The following is a 24,584-nucleotide window of genomic DNA, read 5'->3' on the forward strand; positions in this document are numbered from 1 at the left end:
CTTTATTTGCCAGTAGGAAAATACAGGAAACCAAACCATAGGAAATTTATGTTAATTTTTAAAATAGTGAAATGACTTTCTCATAGTATAAATTATCACACATTTCCTGCTTTTCTTAGTTAAATTTGGCTCCTTGGGTGGGAAAAACAATTATACTTTATATAGTATATTTTCATATCTTTCTACAAGCATTTTCCTGTCTGTAGTAGGTTAGAATGAGCATGAAAATGCATTGAAAATACTTGACAAACCTTGCTTTAGATTTGTATAGTATAGTGAGTGCATGAGTATCCATAACACAAAGTAAAAAATGGAAAAAAAATGAAGAAAAGAAAATCCCGCATTGAGGAAGTGTCTGAAAAAAGGAATTAAATTGTTTCCAAAGGCTATGAAACTTTTTTTTTGATGGTCCAAATAGAATATAGGCTCTTTGCTTGTAACCTATAGGGGTTAATCCATTAAAATATCCTTTATGTCTGACTATTATGCAAGACTTTTGAAGATCAAGGGAGCAAATGTCAGTAGTACCATTAATATAGTGTGCAATCAATCAGAGGTGTGCTGTTTTTTCCTGACCAAGATTGGTTTCTTTTTAAAGTATGAGTAACACACATTGCCTCTATGTATTCTTTCTTTCTTTCTTTCTTTCTTTCTTTCTTTCTTTCTTTCTTTCTTTCTTTCTTTCTGTTCTATAGTTATAGGAAAACTTATGGCCTCAGAACATTTTTGTCCTTTACAGTGGAGTTTTTCTAGAGTTTGACATTGTGGTATACTATTCTTGATTAGAGGTTCCAATCAGAGTTGATGTACTCTAAGATCCATTGATGTGATTAATGGCCTTCTAATCATGCTTTTATTTCCTAGATTGGCCTTATTTCCTGTACTTCCACAATTTTGAGTCATATCTTAAATTACCCTTTCTAGGGGGCCTGAAATCTTTTTATTTTAGTCTGTAATTTGCATGATTATTTTCATTTCTTTCACTTCAAGAAAATGAAACTTAATCTCTTCTGAACTCTTTTGAGTACTGTTCTATAGTAAATGGCCAATCTTGTGAATTTTTTTACAGTATTATATTTTTTCCACAAGCACTGGATCCAGAAGTTTCCCCATTAGTTTCCACTAGTCTGATTTTTATTCACCTCAAAAATGAAATGAAATATTCTCAGATTCTACAAGTAACAGGTAAGTATATCAGGAAATAACTATACAGCAAGTGTAATTTATCATTCATTCCTTAGAATTGAACTGGTCACAAGATTGGCTAGTAAAACGCAACCTTTTGAATAAAAAAAAAAGAAGAAGACTCTTTAGCACCACTATTTTTTTAAAAGCGTTATCACTGATTACTTTGCAAAATCCTAAGATTTCAGGGGTATAGATTCATGCTTACATACGTGAGATTACACATACACAACTCACTGCACCTGCAACTGAAGTTCTTGTATCCCCACTTCTCTCTGAAGTCCTCTGTAGTTTTTACAAAGTCTGAGTGACAGCAGTCACTTTTTTTTTCCAAATTTGTTTGCTTTAGTTACCTGTAGTTCCCATAATAGTCACTTAGCATAATTACCTCTAATTCCCTTCTTTTTGTCTCTTTGGGGAGACTTTAAGTACATTTGAAGATTTTTGACAACACAGTGTTTTTTTTTTAATCTGGTATCTTTTTCAATTTATTGTATGTATTCTAGGAATTCACATATTTAAGTGATTGTTTTAATATTTGCTTTGTTCTCAACAGTGCCCTTAAAGATAGCCGTTTCCCCCCAATGACAAGGGATGAGTTACCACGGCTGTTTTGTTCAGTGTCTCTGCTCACTAACTTTGAAGATGTCTGTGATTATTTGGACTGGGAGGTAAGATTATAGAAAACTTTTAAGAAGGTAACTCCTGAGGGGATATTAAAAACTAGATTCAGAAAGTAACTTTATGCCATTTCCTACTGAAATGAAGGTGAAGAGTAACATGAATAAATAAACCTCACAGTTAATCGATGAGGTATTAGTGGAGTTTTTTAAAAAGCCAAAATAGCATGTGCTGGCTTACATCCTATTCACCCCATCACCTCATAAAAGCTGTTAATAAGTAGTAAGGAGGAATGATTGGAACTTACTTCTCCTTTTACTTCCATTCTGGTGCACTTTGGCAGAGCTGTCTCCAAAGAGTTAGGTGGTCAGAAGGCACATTGGAGAAACAAGGAACAAAAGAGTTAGGATTATATACCAGTTGGGGAAATCAGTTTGTAGATAATGACAGGGTGTTAGTTAACTGAAGTGAAAAAAAGTATCTAATTTTAGCCTGAACTGCAAAGTGCTCTATATTGTTTATACCAGAGAGGGAAATAGGAGATGATTAAAGAATTTTAATAGAGAACTTTTACATTGAAGATAGATAATGAGTATGTTTTATGTAAGCAGAAGCCTCTAACATAATTTTTTTCTGGTTGAGGAAATTTAAGCATTTACTCCCACTAGTGAAGTGTGCGTTACTTCAGTAGAATTCCTAATTAAAGAAATGAAAAAAAAATCTGTCAAATCAGGGAGAAGACAAAAATCTATAAATCTCAAAGAGCTAGTTCATTTCTAATAACATGAGTCATCCTTGTGGTCATGTGTATGAGGAACATGACCAATTTTAATAGCCACCAGTTTTCAGACGAGATCGGTCATGTTCAGGGTGGTATGGCCGTAGACAGCCACCAGTTTCCAAATGATCGAGAAGCAAGGGAACTGCTAAAGGGCTGGCTAAGACTGTCTTCTTCAGCCGGGGTTTTAAACTGATCCTATTTGGAACTCTCATTTGGCAACATGTCTTTACTTTTGTAATTAATGTTACTAGGAAAGTAGAATTTGCATCACTCTTTGTTTCAGAGTTAGAATTTCTTTGTTAGATAATGTGAGTAGTATTGGTGAATGGCAGTTAATTTCAATTCAATGCTGAATTGATGAAAAGATCAGTAATCCTTTTACGTATGTTGTCCTTCAAACTAATAATTATAATATTTACAAGGAGTGTCTATAGATAGCCTCTCAAGGAGTTTGGGTGTTCTTTAAAACTTACAAAAACATCCACAGAATGTTGTATGAACAAATTGAAACAATGTCCCCACACATTTGAAAATATTTTTACCATTGCCCAGATCATAATCTACTTATTAACCTGATAAGTATGAGAAGAATGAAGAGTGAATCATTTTGGGGAAAAAATCATTAAATGAAAAGTTAAAATATCCACCTAGAAGACTGAAATAGTTGCTAAAGTAAGAGAATTGCTTCCCTGACGATAAATCTGAAGTGGTCTGCCTTGAGTTTGAAATAAAACACTTGTCCTCATTGTTCTTTGTTCTTTGAATTGACAACATTCTTTAAATTCTGAATGGAAGGGTGACTGGCAGAAAAGATGCTTTAGAAAGAAAAGTCCATACAGAATGTTAGAATCCTCTAAAATAATATATAGTCTGGTACTTATAGTTGCACTGGTGGCCATGTTTCCTTTTAAAGATTGGAATGGAATAGAAGAGAGGGGGAAGCAGAGAGGGAGGGAGATATCTTACAAAGCTTATAAGGCAAACTGAAATAAGTAAGATCTTGAAGCAGTACAAAACTAATGAATCACAATAGCTGAAGTTATCCTAGAGGAGTGAATCTACTGTACCTTCTCATTGCTGTCTATTTTCAGGAAGATAAAATAAATAAGCCTTTCATACAAACTGTGTATATGAAGTATACTATCAGTGACCTTGTAGGATCTAATATTGTAATTTGCTGATAGAAATACAATATTTTAAAATTATAATCAGCTATCATTTATTTCTATGAGATAATTTTGAGGGAGATCTAGGCAGGGCCTCACCCATTTATGCACACATATTACCACATGCAAGGACCTGGGTTCAAGCCCCCCCCAGGCCCCACTTACAGGAGGGAAGATTCATGAGCAGTGAAGCAGTGCTGCAGGTATCTCTCTGTATCTCTCTCTCCCTCTCTATCTTCCCCGCCCCTCTCAATTTTTCTCTGTCTCTATCCAATAAGTAAATAAAATAATTTAGAAAGTTCATTTTGAGGACATGAGAGATATTTTCTGTATTCTAAAGTAGACCTTTAGATAATATTTAAGCAGATAAATGTCACTTTCCCAAACCATAAGGGGACTTTTGCTATATCTAGCTCCTTATGTCACTGATGTCTCACTTATTTATACAGCTGTCACTTGGGCAATATGTTGTGGTCCTAGGACAGACCGATTCATATAAGCACCAAAAATTCTCAACCCCAGGGCTGACCAGCATGATTATGTGATGCTGAAACTCTGTCCTTGGGCTATAGAGCTAGTCTCCCAAGCCAGTAGTCTCTATCCGCAAAACATCTGTCACTGTCCATGAGTTTGTTGAATTTCTGGTACTCAGAAAGCTGCACTTCACTTTAAAAGCAACCTTCAAAGCACACCTCTTGAGTGATCGCAGCTCCATTTCTGACGTGTTCAGATGCAGTTAATAATAGCTCTTTTGTAACAGCCTTCATGAGAGTAAACAGATGAAATGAATAAATGGCCTTCCATCATTATCTCATGTATTTTAGAAAAGCTCATGTTCTTCTTTTTACTCCCTCTTTAAAGGTTTACTCCCCCCCCAGCTACTCTTAATGTACCATTGAATACAGAGCTTTCATTCATACACAGATGGTTAGCATGACTCATATAGTCACCAAGGGAAGTGACTTTTAGTTATATATGTTCTGTCTACCCTCCCTCTTTGGTATTTTTCCCTAACTGGTATATACCATGTTTTAAATCTCTTCTAATTTAAAGATCCCTGCCTTTAGATTCTCTCTCTATCTCTCTCTCCCTCTCCCTCTTCTCCCTCCCTATAAAAAAATACTTCAACAGAATGTTTTCCCAGGGACCTTGAGATTTTTAAGATGTCACCATCATTTAGATAATTGAATATTCGGTCTGAGATTCTAGATGTTCTTTGAGTGTTGTTGAACATTGGAAATGAAATGCTTCATGCTTCTTGGCCATCTAGAAAGATTTGTGTGTGTGTGTGTGTGTGTGTGTGTGTGTGTATCAAAAAATAACTTTATAAAATAACTTATAGAAGGTGATTTTATGCATAAAAAATCCATTAGCTCCTGGTACTCCTGATGCAATGGATAGGGTTGTCTGTTCTCAGGCCTCCTCCAGTTGTTTCCTGCTTTCCTCCCAGTGTGTTCTTTGGCGGTAGTGGGGGGAGGGGTAGTTTTCCTGCCGCTTACCTCATAATCCATAAACTTTTTCAGCCCCTTTCTCTGGCAGTTCCATTATACTCTGCTTTTTCCTGTACAGTTTGTCTGTGTGCTTGTGTATTCACAGCATCTAATAAAGAATGGATACTGGATTTTGAGAATGAGAATACTCGACTTCTCTTCCTGACTGCCACTACACAACTCACTGACCATTCTGAATCTCTGTTTCCTCACCAGGAAGCTGGAAAAGTTAGACCAATTAATACCAAAAAGTCTCTCTGGATGCTGACAGCATGTGATTCTGTGACTATCCATTTTAAAATGACTTTTGTTTCATTTTATATCCAGAGGGTGAATCACCACTAGGATCTAGAAGTCATGAGAAGGTCTTAATCCTGAAAGCTGTAAAATTTATCTATTAATCTTCTCTCAGGTCTGTAATAGACTGGTCTCACATAATAAAAACAAGCACCAGAAACAAGGACCAAAGGTTAAAAGGAAGCACAGTTAGTAGTTATGCCATATATATTTTAGAAAAATTGAGTACCTCATTGTCTTTTCTCGTGTACTGTTGACTTCTCAGATTTGGTTTTTGTTACTTCACTTTATTTTATAGAGGTGTGTAGGTTTTTATATATACTTCCATTTACTTAACTGGGGAAAATAAGAGGGCCTTGCTTTTTGGAATGATTATTGCCAACTCAAGTGTAGGTAACCAAGTGAAAAACAGACTATTAAAAAGAATGCCAGGGATGAGTGGTGGTACACCCTGTTGAGCACACATGTTACAATGTGCAAGGATTGGTTCAAGCCCTAGGTCCCCACCTGCAAAGGGTAAGCTTCGCAAGTGGTGAAGCAGGTGTCTCTCTTTCTCTCTCCCTATCACCCCCTTCCCTCTTGATTTCTGGGTGTCTCTATCCAGTATATAAATAAAGATAATAAGATTTAAAAAAAATTCCTCGTGTAACTTAGGTTTGAGCCCAGCCTCTACCACAGTGACCTCTCTGAGAAAGTTTTTCACATACTGGCTTTCTTATTTTTAATTATTATTTATAATTTTGAATAGAGACAGAGAATTTGAGAGGTAAGGGTAAATAGGGAGAGAGAGAGAGAGAGAGAAAGAATCCTATAGCCCTGCTTCATAGCTAGTGAAATTTTCCCTTGCAGGTGAGGAGGACCAGGGCCTTGAACACTGGCCCTTGCTAATATCTGCACTCAACCAGATGTGTCATCATCGGACCTTACTGGATTTTTTTCTCATAAGAATAAATTCCTCTAGTCTACTCTAACCATAAGTGCCTCTTATTTATTACTTTATCAATTGCTTGTTTTAAAACAACACTATATATTTAAATCTAAGCAAATTGATGTTTTGCTTTGTGGAAGGCCTCACGACTCTACAATTAATAAATTTGTAGAAATCCAACACACAAGTAAATTTTTAGAAACAAATTTGTTGAATGAGTAAAATTGGATTGAATTAGATACTCTGTACTGTTCTAACCTGAATATGACTTTTTCTAAATTTCTTATTAGGCAAACACTATTTCATATTAGTTATATATGTCAAGAAGTTCCCCCCAACTTGTTGAAAATCAAACAAACTAACATCTTCAAAGTTTAAGAATATTTTATAACTTTAGTTTTTTTGTAAATCTATCCCTTTCCTCAGTTCCTTCTTTTATAGTAGGAATGCATTTTTCTAACTTTGGTGAAAAGCTTTTTATGTAAAGGTCTCTTCTGTTACCTGAATTTTCCTTGGAAAGCTCAGGATGTTCAATTTTTTTAATTTATTCCCTTTTGTTGTCCTTGTTGTAGTTGTTATTGATGTCATTGTTGTTGGGTAGGACAGAGAGAAATGGAGAGAGGAGGAGAAGACAGAGAGGGGGAGAGAAAGATAGACATCTGCAGACCTGCTTCACCGCCTGTGAAGCTACTCCTCTGCAGCCGGGATCCTTATGCCGGTCCTTGTGCTTTATGCCACATGCGCTTAACCCGCTGCGCTACCGCCCGACTCCCAGGATGTTCAATTTTTAAGCAATGCTCTTTACTATTAATGATTTTGGAGAATTTTCCCCCTTTAATTGCATTCTGAGCTGATGCTTAGTCTCTGCAATACCTTAGAGTAAGAGCATTTTCTTTCATTGCAAATGATATGTAAACATGTTTGGTTTCATAGCTTTTCAAAACACTTCATTAGCCATACTTTACTAACTCTGTAATAGTTCATGGGGCTGATTCTTAGCTAGCTCAGGTATTTTAGAGCTGCTTGTCTTCTATTAGTTAAAATAAATGCTATCAGATCACTGTGGCCTTTGTGAAATAAATTGGCTGATAGACAAGATGTCTAAGTCTCCTACATGAATCAAAATTTGCACTACAGTAATTGGTCCTTTGGTAAGCTCTGAAAAAGCCAAGAATTGGTTCATGGAAAATGAACTAAGCTAAAGGTGACTAATTTGAAGGGATTTAATTAATTAATTAAATTATTTATTTATTAGCAGAGCACTGCTCAGCTCTGGTTTAGGGTGGTGTGGGGGATTGAGCCTGGGACTTTGGAGCCTCAGGCATGAGAGTCTCTTTGTATAACCATTATGCTATCTACCCTCACCACAGGGATTTTAGAAAAAAAATATATATATATATATTTGGTCAGAGAAACCTTTGAGGTCTTTTTTTATTTCTTTGTTGGAGGATTAATGTTTCACAGTAAATATAATAATTTACAGTAAATACAATAGTTGGTACATAACATTGCTCAGTTTTCCACATAACAATACAACCCCCAATAGGTCCTCTGTCATCCTTTTTTGAGGTCTTTTTCATTAAATAACAAGAAAGGAAAATAACAGCAACTGAGGTAGATGATGAAACAGATTTTTTTTTTTTTTGGTAGTAAAATACCATAACTGATTACTCCTTATCACTGATTTGTTTTTCTGGTTTTCTTCTGCTCCCAAAAGCTTCTCACTTAAAGGGAATTTTAAAACAGGGATAGCTACAGGAACTGATCACACAATGAAGAAAAAACAACCTAACAGTATATTCTTTGGAGGTATCTCTGGTAACCCAGGAGACCACATTTTAAGTCAGTAAAGCAAGTTATCTCCAGGTGGTATTTGGACTATAAGTCATTTATATCTTCTCCTTTATACTGTCCTAAAGGGATTTTTTTTTGGTGTGGTAATATACATTTGCTATTTGTATGCAAAGAAAGAATTAGCCCATGCTTATTGATTTTTAAGGTTTACAAAAGTAAAAGTCACCAGCTCTTAAAAAATAATTTCAGGATTGCTGTGTTCAAGTTTGCATTATCTGGCCAGATTCTGAAGTACTAGTTGTTGCATATTCATTGTTAGGTATTAATTATTAGTTGTGTGGGCACTATCACAACTTCATTTTCTCAAGTTGCTGGGTGAATTTAAGCAATGCACAGTTATAACTCAGAATTTGATCGACAGAGTTGGATAATATGTAGTCTAAGTTATGCCTTAGTATCAGGATTGGGGGAAGGGATTCATTAGAATCTTTACAAACTGTTTTCAGTTTTTGATGAAAGTCTTTAATTTTAAGATTACAGAAAATAAGAATTATTCAAGAGGACCAATTTAGAGTAGACCCAGTTGGGGTATTTCTCTCTTTTTGCTGAATTTATTTCATTGGGGGGAAAAAAAAGTGATTATTTTCAGGAGACTGAACTAGGGATGAGGAGAAAGTACTGTGAGCATGTAGAAGCATGATACACTGTGGTTTGTGTATTTTGGGGAGGTATACCACGTTTTATTTTCCTTCTTAAGAATATAGGAAATGCTAGACTCTAGGTCAAAGATATTGCACACATTTCTGTTTGTTGTACCACAGGCTATTTTGTTTTAAGTGTATGGCTTCTGTGATGCTGGCTTCATATTGCTATGGGTATACCAAACAACCTGAGTTCCTCCTCTCCATAGGAACAGCCCTTTCCTTCAATTCAATGAAAGTGCCATTTTGAGCCTAGCAAGTCAGTCTTACATGAATGGCTAGTGACTGGTTCTTTTGTTAATTATTAATCATACTTAGTCAAGTGGTATCTTCAACAAAGACACATCAAACAACTTAAGATTTGACCTCCTGATACAGTTTATTTTTATTCAAAGTGAACCTAGTGAAAATCAGTGAAGTGAGTTATGGACATACTGTTTCCAGGAAACTTACCATTTAGTTCTAAAATTGAGAAGAATACCTGTGGCATCTGCTAAGATAGGATGTCACCTGAAGAAGAAAATTGGTTTTGTTGGCCAGGATGTGATCAAGGGCAGATGTAGTTTTGAGGGTCAAGATTGGGGAAGTAATTATGGCCCAAATGGTCCATGGCTTTATGTGGAGTCCACTCAACTTAGCCAGAGCACTTTTTATATTCATTGATGCTTTTAGAAATGACTCTTTCATGTTTCAGATGTCCAGATTGTTGGCTTGCTAATTAGGCTCAGAAGTAAAGCCTTTTGTAGTGCTGGTAGTGGATTATAGGACTCAAATTTGCCTTATAGACAGACCAGGGTATATTAAACTTTGACTGTGCAATTGTGAGGATCATAATATGGACCATGTATTTTAATGGGATAGGAGAGAGCTCCTTTTTCAACGCTCCTGTGTTGAAAGTCACTGCATTAGAGGATAATAGTTTTAAATGAAGCCACATTTCAGACAAGGGACCAGATAATAAGGATAAATGAAAACTGCAGACCATCCAGAAGATTCATTTCAGCCATTATTTATAAGCTCTTCTCCTACTAAACCTTTTAATATGTAGAAAATTTAATTAGTGTGTATCCCTTTTCTCTGCATGCTCTTGTGATCGAGGAGTGAATAGAGAGAGAAATAGATAACAGCAGAAAGAGGAAGGGAATGAGGCCAGGCAGGAATTGGAAATGCATAATCCTCAAACTGAATAATCAAGTCCAGAATAATTGAGGTGCATTTTAAGGTCCTAGCATTAACCTTGACATTTAGTAATTCTGGGCAACATTAAAAATAAAAGAGTATTATAAAAATTACTTACTATGAAATGATTCAGAGTAAATAATGGCTTTCTTTTTAGCACAAAATAGGAATTTGTTGGTCTTAATGTTCTCTCAGCACACACAGATACAGTATTGTTTAATTCCATATCCTCTTATCTATATAAGTCCTACATTTAATTTAATGCCATTTGAATTGCTTTATAGCTTTGCAAAACTAAAGTCTTGATTAAAAGGATTTTGTCACAACTGATAAACCTTGAAAGTTTGTTTTTTTTTTCCTCAGACCTTCTAATAATTTTGAAAATGACCCCATTGCCATAAGGCTAGAAACGCAGGTCTCTAGTTTTTACCAATCTAGCTGTACTTTGAACATTGGTAGTTACCAGTATCTTTAGTAGCATAATTTTCCCACATGCTACTTCTTTATCTATCCTTGGGAATGAAACTTTAGCTGGGATAGTTTGATATATCAAATTTGCTTCAGGGAATCGAATCCCAGTTCCCTGTTAGCTCATCTCTTATTACTGATAACTGTAACTATAGCTTTTGTCTCTTGGGATGCTGATGGGCTGAAAGATTTTCTGATCTGTCTGGGAGAGGATTTGATTAATACACTTGACAGTTACATTTGGGAGTTGCAGCTGTGACAGGCACCTCCCTCAAATAATACTGAATTCATTTTTGGTGCTCATTTCAGTTGAGATGACTTAATTTGCAAAGCTAATGATTTCCACAGGTTGGCCAGAATTGGTCATTTTTCACAGCAGGCCATTTTCCACTCTCCTGTTTTGATTGTACAATATGACTATTTGGTGGCATCTATGATTCCAGGAGTAAAGAAAATGCTGTTGTCACTCAACAGGTGACAAAAAGCTATTATACTTTTATATTCTGTTCAGAACATTGTTCAAAACATTCTCCTAATTCTAGTAGTTAAAAAAAAATGAGTCACTTTGTTTTCGACTTTATCCCTGGGAGTATATTTTTGACCTGTGAAATAAGTTATTTCACACAAAGAATTCACTTTAAATTGCCATATTTACTGTTCAGATTACAGAGGCTTTTAGTTATTTAGAGTCTTAGGAACATAAAGAAGAATTAAGTTATAAACATAGCAATTCTGAGGGGAAGAATTTTAATATTTTTCATATTTAATTTGATGATGGAGTCTTCTCGGTATATCAAGCTTGAATCAGTTTTATTCATGAGTGGTTTTTATTTTCAAATGCCAAAATATTCTTCCAGGTAATTTTTTTGTCTCTGTGTGTATATGTACGTATCATTCACATACTATAAAATTGGTCTTAACTTCTTTTAATTTGTTTAATTATGCAACCTTAATGTCTGAAAGTTTTGTTAGCAACACAGGATGTATTCTTATGAAGAGAGGATTTATGTACTTATATCACTTCCAATTTCATTAAGTCATTCTTTTTCAACACATAGCCATCATTTATCTGAGCTACAATGATTATTAGAGATTATCTGGCTAACATAGAACAAAGGTGACCTTGGGAATGGCTTTTATTTTCACCCGAAATATGCTTACTGAGTTCTGAAATTCTGAAAAACTTCACAGCCCCCATTCCCACCTTGTCTTGGTGAAACACTACTGATTTAGTCTAACATTCTTGTCATAGACAGGGAAATATTCTTTTTACAATTTTGGTCAGATACCAAATAATAATAATGAATAAAGGGACTATAAATAAATAATAACAAAGAATAATAAACACCATGATTTGTTACTGTTTTAATTTGACAAAGTTTTAGTAGAAGTGAAGATTCAAAATTCACTTTGGTGCTGACAACATGTTATCGTGGGACTGGGGATATAGTTCAGCAGTAGAGCATAGGGCTTGGACACATGTGGGCTCATGTTTGGTCCTCACTGCATATGCCTAAGCTGATTGCTGATGTGTTATCTGCCTGCACTCCTCTCCTCCCCCCAAATTAATAATAAAATCTTTAAGACATAAAGACAAATTACAAATAAACTACTATTAAGGGGATAAAAAGTCACCAACCAAAAAGTCGGTATATAGAAACTGTTAAAATGTGTCATTGTCTCAAAAAAGATTGTCATTGTCTCATTATTGTGTCAGACAGTACTGAGATTAGTTTATATCCTTTATCCTGGAAATATCTGATAGCTAAGCACTTCACTTATACTTCTTGTCTCTCCACAGGCATTTCCCACAGGGACTGGGAGGAGGACTTATTGTGCTTGTTCATTTTTAGGCAGCTGTCCTGATCGCTGTTTTCAGCCAAAGGAGACTCATAAGACTGCTGACATTAACTAGGTAGAACAAACAGCCATAGAGATAGGCTTTGAAAATCACATAAACTGTTCAAAAGAGCTACAGACTCTAGTAGATGTGTGTACGAAGAACTAGGGGAAGGATAAAGTGGATTTTCCAAAGAATCAATTAGTTGATAAAGTTTTGCAACAGGGTTATTGTTGGGGCTTGCTGTGTGCATGATGAATCCACTATACCCAGTACTTGGGCCATTTTTCTTTTATTTTTTATAGGACAGAAATTAAAAGTGGGGGTAGATAGGAAGGGAGAGAGACACCTACAGCACTGCTTCACCACTTGTGACACTTTCCCTCTGCAGGTGGACACAGGAGGCTTGTACCTAGGTCCTTGTACATGGTAATGTGTGCTCAACTGGGAATGCTACTGCCAACCCTCAGATAAATTTTATTCCCTGAAATAAAAGGAAGAAAATATTAAGCTAAGGGCAGAAGCAAGAAAAGTTCAATGGGCCTGTTTGTTTTTTTTTTTCTTATAGACTTTTAGATACATACAGATAGATGGAAAGAGTAAAGTTCTATGACTTTACTCACCCTTCTCTGAAAAGAAAATTCTGTTCTGAATTAAAGTTTACTTGATCTTGCCTCTTCCCTTCAGTAATGTAGAGGACCTTAGACTACTCATGGGAACCATTGGTCTAAAACAACCATAGACTTGGAAAAAGTGAATGAAACTTCACTGATTACTGCTTCTAGTGAAGTTAAAATTTTGTGATCTTTAGCTCTATATGATATTCTGTGACATATAAAGAAATTACAGATTATTTTTGGTTGGATGCTCATACAAAGCACATTGCTTTCTTAAGCCATTGGCAAGACATCACCCACACATACTTGAAATACTACTTTTTTTTTTTAGGTCAGCACCAAGGGTTTGTCTCACGTTAAAAAAAAAAAAAAGAAGAAAGAAAAAAAAAGACAAGGTAGTCTCTGGGTTAGTATTACATTGGAAACTCTACAAAAGTGCCCTAAAGGGAGCTGGGTTGTGGTGCACCTGGTTAAGCACACATCATACAAAGTACAAGGATCAGGGTTCAAACCCCCAGCTCCCCACCTTCAAGAGGGAAGCTTCACAAATGGTGAAGCAGGTCTGCAGGTATCTGTCTTTCTTTCTCCCTCTGTATCTCCCCTCCCCTCTCAATTCCTCTATGTCATATCCAGTAAAATGGAAAAAATAGCCACCAGGAGCAGTGGATTCGTAGTGCTGGTATCCAGCGATAACCCTGGAGACAAAAAAAAAAAAAAAAGCCCTGTCCTAAAGTGACTTGAAATCATAATTGCTCTTAGATTTAGTGTTGGTGTAGTAGTGAGAGTACTGATGTTTAGTAACAGTGGAGGGTTTACTGGCTCACCAAGCGGTAATATAACTTTTAGAAGTACTACTAGTAATGGGTGACAATGTAGGGTGTAATGGTAGTGTTTCCTTTTTGTTTAAACCTATCTGACTACATGTAATCCAAACTTTTAAAGATACTAGAGAGTTTGACAAGGAATTCAGCTGCCCTGCAAGTTAATGTAACTTAATCCAAAGTGGTGGTTATTCCTGAAAATGGGATGGTGATTTGCTGTTTCTTTGAGGTCAGTTCCCTTGGTCTAGTTCTCTGTTTTCATGAACTACAATTTGGTAGTAAAGGCAGGATTCTTTGCCATCAACAATTTTATTCTGCACACAGCCCCCAAATAGTTGTTTCAGTTCCAAGTAGACTAGCATAGCCAGCTCATGTTATGGACATGTAAATCAATGTTTTCAATCTCCATGACCATTATAATGGCCTCCAAACTCAAAGTCAGAGCTTTGGAAAGAGAAAACTTATGTGCCCTTCCAAAAAGATGGGGGAAAGGAGCCCTTAATTCTCTTCAAAGTTAAATGATATATTTTCTTTGTTTTTTATATAAAAAAACTGTACTAATAAAGCTGCCAATTTCTTTCAGGTCGGTGTACATGGCATTAGAATAGAATTCATCAATGAAAAAGGATCAAAACGCACCGCCACCTACCTACCGGAGGTTGCAAAGGAGCAAGGTCATTGTACTTTATTTCATATGATCTGGTGAAGAATTTAGACAAATACACAGATTGAATGCAATTTCTGACCTTGCAGTTATGGCTAACAGTTGAGTAATGTAAAATTAAAAAAATAACTCTTCGATCAGTGTCACTGCAATGTCTGTATTAAACCAGAAGTTCAATCTCTGCACATACTCACACACATAAAACAAAAAAAATTGACCGAAAACTATACAAAATTGTACTTTCCAAAAATGCAAAGAATTGTGAAAGCTGGATTTTATTTGAGGGAACAGTTTGCTATAAGTCAGAAGTACTATTCTCCCATATCCCACTGTGTTCTAGCCTTCTGGCATAAACACACCTTTTGTTTGACAGTCACTCAGTACATTTGTCAGTAGCAAATGTTTCATTCCTAGGTGGCTGCCGTGACTGATTCTGTTGCTATTAAGATTCTAGGTTTCCTTTTAAGATTAGGCCATCAAGATTGCATGAACTGTTGTTAGTTTATATGCTTGGTCTGCATATCCTAATAAACATTTTTTTTTTCTATTTTGTAGATGTAGCACAAGCCTTTATGAACCACCATTATAACAATAAAATAACTTTTCACTTTATAGTATCTAATTCTTTCTAGCAACCACTAAATTCAATTATTAGAATATACAGTTGAAATGAAAAATTCTTTTTATCTGAAGGAGCTTCTCATCAGAAAGCATTTGTAATTTGTTTTTGATATGTTTGTCTTGCATTAATACAAGATACTAATGGTAAAATTTAATATTGTTAAAATCCCAAATGAGAGTCGTAAAGGCAGATATCTATAAATTTATTTGGTTTGCTTTTAAAAGTATATTACCCTTGTAATTTCATTGACTTCTTAAAGCATACATAAGAGATAGATGGTCTCAGACATTAGTCAGAATCAAATAAAAGTATCTTTGAATACTGCACTGAAATACACTGGATTGTAGGAAATACCCATTAGGGATGTAATGACCATGACTAAATGTGAGTGTCCAAAATACTACTGAATTGGCATAATGGCATTTAGGATTTTCCCTTCCTTCTAGAGATACTACTGTTAGAGGAAAGCATAATGCTGATGATTAGTTGCCAGATATAACAGAGAAGTTACTGGCAGGCTGTCAGATTCCTTGACTTGTGAATGCTGTTGAGATAATGAAACCAGTAGTTTTAACCATTGTGGCTAGGTAATAAGGCATGTGCTTCTATGTAGAGTGAAATCTTAGCTGTTCTGTGTGACTCTTTTTAGGACCAGAGAAGTTGATGGCATTTGGTTACAGTGGTAGCTGATCTCTACTTTGTATTTGATCAAAGATGCTTATTACATGTGTTGACTGTTATTTTATCTGTTCACCTTTCTACAGGATGGGACCATATTCAGACCATAGACTCCTTACTGAGGAAAGGAGGATACAAAGCTCCGATTACTAATGAATTCAGGAAAACCATAAAACTGACCAGGTACAGAAAGCATCTTTCTGGTGCACAGAAAACCAGTACATTTTGATATATATGTCTATAACCCTTTGATTTCTTTGGTCTCCATAACTGCCCTTGCTTCTCTTTCTGAAGCTGTGGAAATGAATGGTAGGTTCATATTAAGGGTGGATATAATGGAAGTCTGCATGGCAGTGAAATTTGTATGATGCCTGAGCCCATCCCTCCCATCTTTAGCTCTGTGAGATTACTCTGGTGTTGTACAAGCAAGCCCTCTAAACATTCAGATTTTATTATTGAAGAAAGTTATCTGAATTAGCTTTCGACATTACTTAGCAAAACCCCAGGATTCTGATAAACAACCCTCAACTTTGAATTTAACCTTCAAAATTTGGGCAATAATAGAAGCCCACCATGAAAGCTTGCTGAAAAACACAGTTGAGCTAGACTCACAAATGCTAAATAAATTTTAGCATGGCACAATAAAGGTATATTTATTTTTAAAAGGAAAAATATCAAACATGTTGGGAAAAATGAGTTGCTGTTTTCATTTATTTCAGTTCGATTTAGCCATACTGATTACCTAATGTTTGAAAAAACAATTTCTCAGCTTTGAGAATTTACATGTTTGAAAATGCCACCATCTCTGTTCTCCCTGTATTCACAATCTATGAGAATAGAAGGGATTATTACATATTTTTTGTATGTAACGCAGAATATCATGAGGCGAGATTTGGAAAGGTAAATCTTAAGGGAAGGGTAACAAAGGTTTTAGTAAGAGTTTTAAGAGTGAGGGAGAAAAGAGGCCGGGAGGTAGTATAGCCAGTTTAGCGCTCATGGCGCGAAACACAAGGACCAGCGTAAGGATCCCGGTTCGAGCTCCCGGCTCCCCACCTGCAGGGGGGTCACTTCAAGAGTGGTGAAGCAGGTCTACAGATGTCTATCTTTCTCTGTCTTCCCCTCCTCTCTCAATTTCTCTCTGTCCTACCCAACAACAACAACATTAGTAACAACAATAATAATAACCACAACAACAATAAAATAAGGGAAACAAAAGGGAAAAAATAGCCTCCAGAAGATTTGTGGTGCAGGCACCAAGCCCCAGCAATAACCCTGTAGGCAAAAAAAAAAAAAAGAGTGAAGGAGATAGCGAAGTGACAGTACACTAGACTTGACTGCCTAAGGTCTCAGAAATGCCCAGTGTAATCCCTAGTACCACGTCAGAGCTAACTAGTGCTCTGCTTCTCTCTCTTCTTGAAAAATAACTAAATGAAAATATTTTTTTTAGAAAAATCTTAGAAAAATAGGGCTGGCAGTATAGCTCACTTGGACAGTTTGCTGCTTTGCTATGTGCATGACCCAGTTTTGAGTCCAGCCACCATTCACACTGAAGGAAGCTTTGGTGTTGTGGTTTCTTTTCCTCTTCTACCTCTTTGTCTTATTCTTTCTATCTGAAAAAAAAATGTTAACCTGGAGCAGTGAAACCCTGGCAAAAGACCCAAACAAGCAAACAAATAAATGAAACAACAGTCACACACAAAGATAAGGTAGATTTGAAACAGCATGAGGAATATTAGACCATTTTAGAGGTAGAGAATAGGAAGGAAGGGAAAGGATTATCTTAAAGTGAGGCAGCCCGGGTGGGTGGTGGCGCACCTGGTTGAGTGCACATATTACAGTGTGCAAGGGCCAGAGTTCACACCCCTAGTCCCCACCTCAAGGGGGAAAGCTTTGCAAGTGGTGAAGCAGTACTGCAGGTGTGTCTGTCTCTCTCCCTCTCTACCATTCCCTTCTTCTCTATTTCTGGCTAATTCTATCCAATAAATAAAATAAAAATTTAAAAAAAGAGAAATTTATGAGTAGATACATGTAGGTAGCAGAGTACTGAACAACTTGTAAGTAATGTTCAATTGCCTGAATCGTCTGATCTTTAACTTTATATATAGATAGTGGTCATAAAAGAAAAATAAGGCCCAGAATGTAGGTTGGCTCAGGTCATAGAGTTTAAAACTGATTCTGTAGGCAATTGGTTGTCACTGAAGGATTTTGAACAGGGGGAGTAAATGGGGACATAAAAGAATGAGTGATAGAAGAACCTGGAAAAAAATTTTAGTCAAGTGGATGAGATGGTAATATGGAAATTATGGTAATAGGTCGTCTTTCCTCTGTTATTTCCTGTTGGCACACCGGTACTGAGGGGACAATAAAAAATTCTCAACCATTGTTAACAAGGAGATGTAGAATGAGCACCAGGTTCAGAATGGATGCCTTGGTTCTAATCTCAGTGTTGCTACTCAGTAACTGTGTGACATTGGTCAAGTCACTGCTTCTCCCTGGGCCTTTGTTTATTGATCCATAAAATTATCTCCAAGGTCTCTCCTTGCACTAACATTGATGTTGTCATCTCTTTATGTTAATGCTACCTTCTTTGCTGACTTTCTTTCAGGTACCGCAGTGAAAAGATGACTCTGAGCTATGCAGAATACCTTGCTCATCGCCAGCATCATCATTTCCAAAATGGCATTGGGCATCCCCTCCCACCATACAACCATTATTCCTGACACTGAGCCGCACAACCAGTCACTGGGCCTCTCTGCAGACCTCTTCCCAGGAGACCGTACCCCTTCTTGGTCTAGCTATCTCTTTTATTGTACCATTTTATGATGATAGTTTCCGTTGCCATGGTGAAGCTTTGATATTGTCAATTAAGATCATCATGGTAACGGATAGAAAATGGCACTTAAGAAGACTATGTTTTATTTTAGATGAATTTTTTTCCAGCATATATAACTTTTGGGGTTTTCTTTCCTTATGTAGAATTTTGCTTTTTTTTTTTTTCCTTTATCAGATTTTTTTCTGTCTTTCTGTCCTTGATTCCCTTCCTGTCTCTTTATTTCTCTTCCTTCTTTCAACTGTGGATGGAAGAAATTGTGTAGTTCTTAAGGATTTTTTTTAGGTTTTTCCTTAGTTTTCCTCAGTAAGATAGATTTTTTTTTGGTTAGTTGAGTTTGGGAGTAAGTCATATCAATTCAGGTATTTGTCACTCTTGAGTGTCTAAGGTTCATTTTGCTATAAGAAGCTAGTATATGCATTCCCACTCCTTAAATATTGATAAATGTTTTCCCCTGGTTACAATATATGAATTTTAATTCTGGTAGAGAACATTCAAAGGTCCATTAGAGGTTTGTCACAGAGAGTGAAAAAAATTATACCTATTGTGCTGGTTATCACAGGAGAGACTGCCTCATCACTTTATAGAACCAACTTACAAAGTAAAACACTGTTTAAAAAAGAACAAGTTACCTTTCAGATATGTTGCAGAAATCATACTGAAGAACCAGAAGTATCAGAAAGAGAACAGATACATAACTTAGTGCCTTTGAGAAGAATATAACCAAATGGAATTAAGAAGAATTAGAGAAAAAAGGCAATTTAGAGAGATATTCTTGTAAAATTTTATTGTTTCTATATATGAAACAAGAGATTAGACAAATTGCTTACTCAAGTATTTTTTTAAGATGGAAAAAATGTATTTTGAGCAAATAACCAAAAAAGAGACATTTGTCTATTATATGTTAATTTAAATTTGTTAGTTAGGTTTTAATAAGTCATGATTGGCCACAGACAATTTTAGCTACCATTTCTAAAAATGGTAAAGCTAATCTAGTGAAGCAAAAGTTCATATATGCCATGATTTCATATTCCTTTGTCATAGGGGCAATACTGGAGTTTTAGAAATACTATAAAATAGCTTGAATCTCATTCTGCACTACATACTTTTGATAGAAACACATTTACTATGCTGATGTTATGTTACACCTGTAAAAATGGAGTTGGTATTTAGATATATAGTTAGAGCTCAGCTCATTTGCAGGGCTACTTTCCCCATGATGCGTACAAAAAAAAAAAATCTTGCTAATGTCACTGGGAGGTCTGTGTATGTATCCCCAGAAAAAAAAAAGGCAGATAATTCTGCAGAGACTACCTTCATAATGGCAATGGTGGTAAATGTGTGTGTGTGTACATACACACATATATGCAAATACATATATATTTTTTTCAAACAGGGAACCATTATATAAAGTGATGACTACAAGTATGGTGCAGAAATATATAGTCTAAAACTATGTCACCAAATAATATAACGACATAGCTTCTATATATGGGGTTGCTGTGACAAGCGGTAGACTGCTAGTTCAGAATTCAAAAACCCTTTTCTACTTTGTGAGGTGATTTGTGGAATCCGTTTTTGCTTGCCTTTGTGGCAAAACAAACTGCTTTAGTTTTTGAAGAGAGTTCTTAGAGGTTTGTTGATACTCTTTCATCCACAGCATCTGTTGTTGAAATAATCATTTTTCAGTTACAATGCCTTAACTCAAAAACCAATTGTTAGCCTGAAATATGATCTCAGTAGCTAGTTCCATTGAATCCAGAAATCAGTCAGAGGAAGCTAGCTGCTGGGCTTTAGAATGGAATTTCTATTCCTTTCATTTCTACTTGGGAGCATTTTGGAGCAGATTAGTCTTTCAGTATAAAAATAAGTGGCTACCTGATAGAAACTTTTTCTTACCCTTATAGGGAAACTAAGCACAAGCTGATTGATATTGTCTGCTGCAAAAATAATAATAATAACAATGATAATAATAATAAATAAACTGAAGGGAGACAAAAATAGACCAATTTGATCCATCTTATCCATCATCTCATCAGTTCAACAGGCTCCTTGTCCTGGGTGAACTCATGGTTAGAATTTTTTGTTGTTGTTGTTTTTAAGATAAGTTCTATGACATACATATGTATGTATGTATATGCTTTCATATACATGCATGCATACATACATACACACATGTGTTTATGTATTCAACGGTGCTAATCAATCTTTAGCAGGTCACGTGACTGGTCATGCGGACTCTAAAATCATATCAGATTTTTTAAAATTCTTGATATATGCAGATGTTACACAGATTTTCTTACCAGTGTAATAATGTTATACTGAAGAAATACCCATCCTGCAGGCTTCAGAGGACGAGGTCAGCAATATTTCCCACCATGGCTTTGGGGGAAAATGGATAGTTTTGTTTCCTTTTGTATCAAATTAATACACAGTGCATTTTTGTCTCTAAATAGCTATTGACTAAAAGACTCTGTAGTGTAAAGGGTGTGATACAAATTATTCATGGTGTGCTTAAACAAAAGAGATGCTAGACCCTTTCACTTTTTGTCTATATTACAAAGCTGTTAAATATGTGATTTGACTTAACTTTGAACATGTTGAAATATGTAGCATGTATTTTTAACTCAAAGACTGATTGCACAAGTTGTGTTCTAGCCAGTTGTGGTTTATTTGTTCAGAAACACAAATGTGAATTGCACTCTTATCACCAGAATATTGTATAAGTTCAGTGATCTTTAAACAGCTCAGAAGTAATACTTGAACTTTATTTGAGTAGCACAAAGTTTACATACCCCCTTTTTCATGTTAATTAGTTCCGTTTATGTTTTCCATTTTCAAATACAGTGGGGTATTTTCTTTTTCTCTTGGAAAATAGTATGTATTTTACTTTGGTATGTAGCAAACAGCTTCCGTTTCTGGAAGGATTTTCTTATTCCTAAACAAGGCCAGCCAGGTACCAGATTCTAAAAAGAACAATTCCTCCCCTTTGCCCCACTCCCATTTAAGTGGCCTTCTGACTGCACAAGAATGTGCTACTACCCACTTCAGTCTCCCCTACTACCATGAGAGGTCAGTGTGCAATTGATGGAGGAAGTGCAAGGCTTGCTCTTTTTTCCCCATCCAACTTAAAGTAGTTACAAGATTTTCAGTACAGTGCATACGGTCCTAATGTCCAGCACACCGAAGTTTGTATACTGGCCTCTTTTCATGTCTTCAAATGTGCAGAAAATTCAAACTGTCATCTGGAATTGATTCCATCTCTTATGTGTGTTAGATCAAACCAAAGAAGCCCCCAGCCATGCCCAAATGCTGCTCCAAAAGCCTGCCTTCCAGTCCTTACAAAAACCTTGCAGGATTAAATGTGTTAACTTTTTTATTTTTGTACAGTTTCTAAGTGATTTTTGCTAGTGATGTTAAATTGAATTAAGTTTATTTGAGGGGTGGGAGCACCTCCTCCATTTAAATAAACTGGTGACTTTCCTTTTATTTTTTTAAAAGTGGAAACCCATTGTGTGCCTCTCGATTTAAGGGTTTTCTGATTACATATATTCTCAAGACCAGCATTGATCCTTTATATACAGAGATACATTTTTCTTGTTTTTTATTACTGTTTCAGAAGAAAATAAACCTTTTTATTTTGCTCTGGACCCAGTAATTGTGCTGGTACATTGACGCACTGAGAAAACAAACTTTTGTAACCACCTCTGACTGTTTTTGTATATCAAAGTTGATTCCTTTTGAAATATTTGGATCTAGTTTCTAAGTTATTTTAGTGTTTTATATGTTCCCCAGAATTACTTTGAATCGGTCACCAGCATAATGAACTCTTGGTGATGCAATGGTGAGACTTGTAATGAGCAAAAGCTACCTGGAGTAGCTCCTCCTCTTGTCCTTCTTTCTTAATAACCTATTTTTTGATTACAGTAAGACATCACAGATTACCTGAAACCCATTCAAGTATATCTAGACCCGCTTTCCTTCCACATTTAGTTGCTTAATAGTTTGAAGGGACTATCGGGAATGGGCATTTTATATGATACATAAGGCTTTAAAATAAATATTACAAAATAAGCAAAAAGTAAAATAAGGTTTATGTGGGTCTGTAAGGTATGGCTGTGGAAAGATATGTAGTACTTTTGACACTATTGTTATATTACCTTTAAAATCATTTACCCAATAAAACATTAAAATTGTGTTACCATGTGTTGCTTCTTTTTCGAACCTGCCTCATCATGGGATTTGGTCCCGGGTATTTGTTACTAAAGTATTTATATTTTCATAGAATACTATGAAAGCAATATTGGAGGCTGGGCGCTGGTGCACCTGGTAGAGCACACATCCTACCATACACAAGCATCCAGATTCAAGCCCCCAGGTCACTACCTGCATGGGAGGAACTTCACAAGTGGGGAAACAGTACTGGAAGTTTCTTCTTCTTTATTCCCCCACCCCTGCCCTGCTCAGTTTCTCCCTTTCTCTCTCTCTCTCTCTCTCTCTCTCTCTCTCTCTCTCTCTCTCTCTCTCCTCTCTCTCCATATATATATTTAAAGCAATATTGATTTCTTTCCAAACTAACAACTTGGGAAACCTCCCCTTCTCAGATGATTTGCCCATGCCTATTGCCTAGCCCTGAATGATGGTATGGTGTACTGTAGTGTATGGTCTTATTGGATAATCAACTTGGATTCTGGTGGGAGTTTATTATGCTTAATTCTACTTCAAATTCATTCAAGAGCCGTGTGTTGTTAGCTTTTTTTTTTTTTTTTTTGTGAGCTGTCCAGGGAGCAGTATCGGTGCTCTCAGATGAAAGTGATGAGACAGAAGTCTTTCTTCTACCATCACAACTTTGCTAATTTCTCAATATAGGACAGAATGTGAAAATGCCCAGTGATGTGGTCATTTAGGACTCTTACTCACTCATGCACATATTAGCATGCTACAAAGATAATTAATAGTTAGTTTTACAATTCCATTGCGGTAAAGATGAATTTTACCCCCAACACACACACCACACCCTGAGCTGAGCTAGGGAAATTATATGAGTGTAAGATAGCATAATTGACACCACTGACTTTGAAGAATCACACAGTAGTCTGCAACAAGAAAGGATTCCTGGATCATCAAGTTTGGATAATGTATTGATTTGCCATGTGTGCAACCCAGATTTGAGCCCTGTCCCCACTGTACTGAAGGAAATTTCATTGCTGTGGTCTCTTTCATTCTCTCTGCTTTTCCACTCGCTATTTTAAAATGAAGTATCTCAATATACTACTATTAATATCAGTTGTTGCCTTATTTCTTCCTTAATGGAAATGTTTCCAATGATATTGTTGATATAACTTTGGGTCTTTCTAAATGACTTGCTGTCTAAATTCATCATGTATATTTCAGGATTAATTGTGAGTGAATATATGCAGGATAGTTTTCTGTTAACATTGGTCCAAAGTCCCTCTACACATGTGAATTTTATGGCATGCATTTTTGTCAACCACAATAGTTAAAAACAGCTATCTTGGGAGTTGGGTGGTAGCACAGTGGGTTAAATGCACGTGGCATGAAGCACAACGACCAACATAAGGATCCCGGTTCAAGCCCCCAGCTCCCCACCTGCAGGGGAGTCACTTCACAGGCGGTGAAGCAGGTCTGCAGGTGTCTATCTTTCTCTCCCCCTCTCTATCTTCCCCTCCTCTCTCCATTTCTCTCTGTCCTATCTAACAATGACAGCAATAATAACAACAATAATAACTACAAGAACAATAAAAACAAGGGCAACAAAAGGGAAAATAAATACATATTTAAAAATACAGCTATCTCAACAAAAAAAAAGAAAGGAAAGAAAAGATGAAAACACAGCTATCTCAGATCCTGGAGAACCATTGTGGCTGTTCAACAGTGTTCC

General features: G+C 36.1%; 1 protein-coding gene across 1 annotated transcript in view; it reads left to right on the forward strand.

The window, feature by feature from the left end:
- AMMECR1 (AMMECR nuclear protein 1) overlaps positions 1 to 22,886 on the forward strand; it is a 122,896-nt gene extending 100,010 nt beyond the window's left edge. Inside the window, exons 3-6 of the mRNA XM_007531266.3 lie at positions 1,742 to 1,856; positions 14,472 to 14,562; positions 15,939 to 16,035; positions 18,458 to 22,886. Of these exons, the coding sequence (XP_007531328.1) occupies positions 1,742 to 1,856; positions 14,472 to 14,562; positions 15,939 to 16,035; positions 18,458 to 18,572 (418 nt within the window). The 3' untranslated portion in view covers positions 18,573 to 22,886. The remainder of the gene's footprint in view (positions 1 to 1,741; positions 1,857 to 14,471; positions 14,563 to 15,938; positions 16,036 to 18,457) is intronic.
- The last annotated feature ends 1,698 nt before the right edge of the window (positions 22,887 to 24,584 follow it).

Source organism: Erinaceus europaeus, chromosome X, assembly GCF_950295315.1.
Source record: "Erinaceus europaeus chromosome X, mEriEur2.1, whole genome shotgun sequence".
Lineage (NCBI taxonomy): Eukaryota > Metazoa > Chordata > Mammalia > Eulipotyphla > Erinaceidae > Erinaceus > Erinaceus europaeus.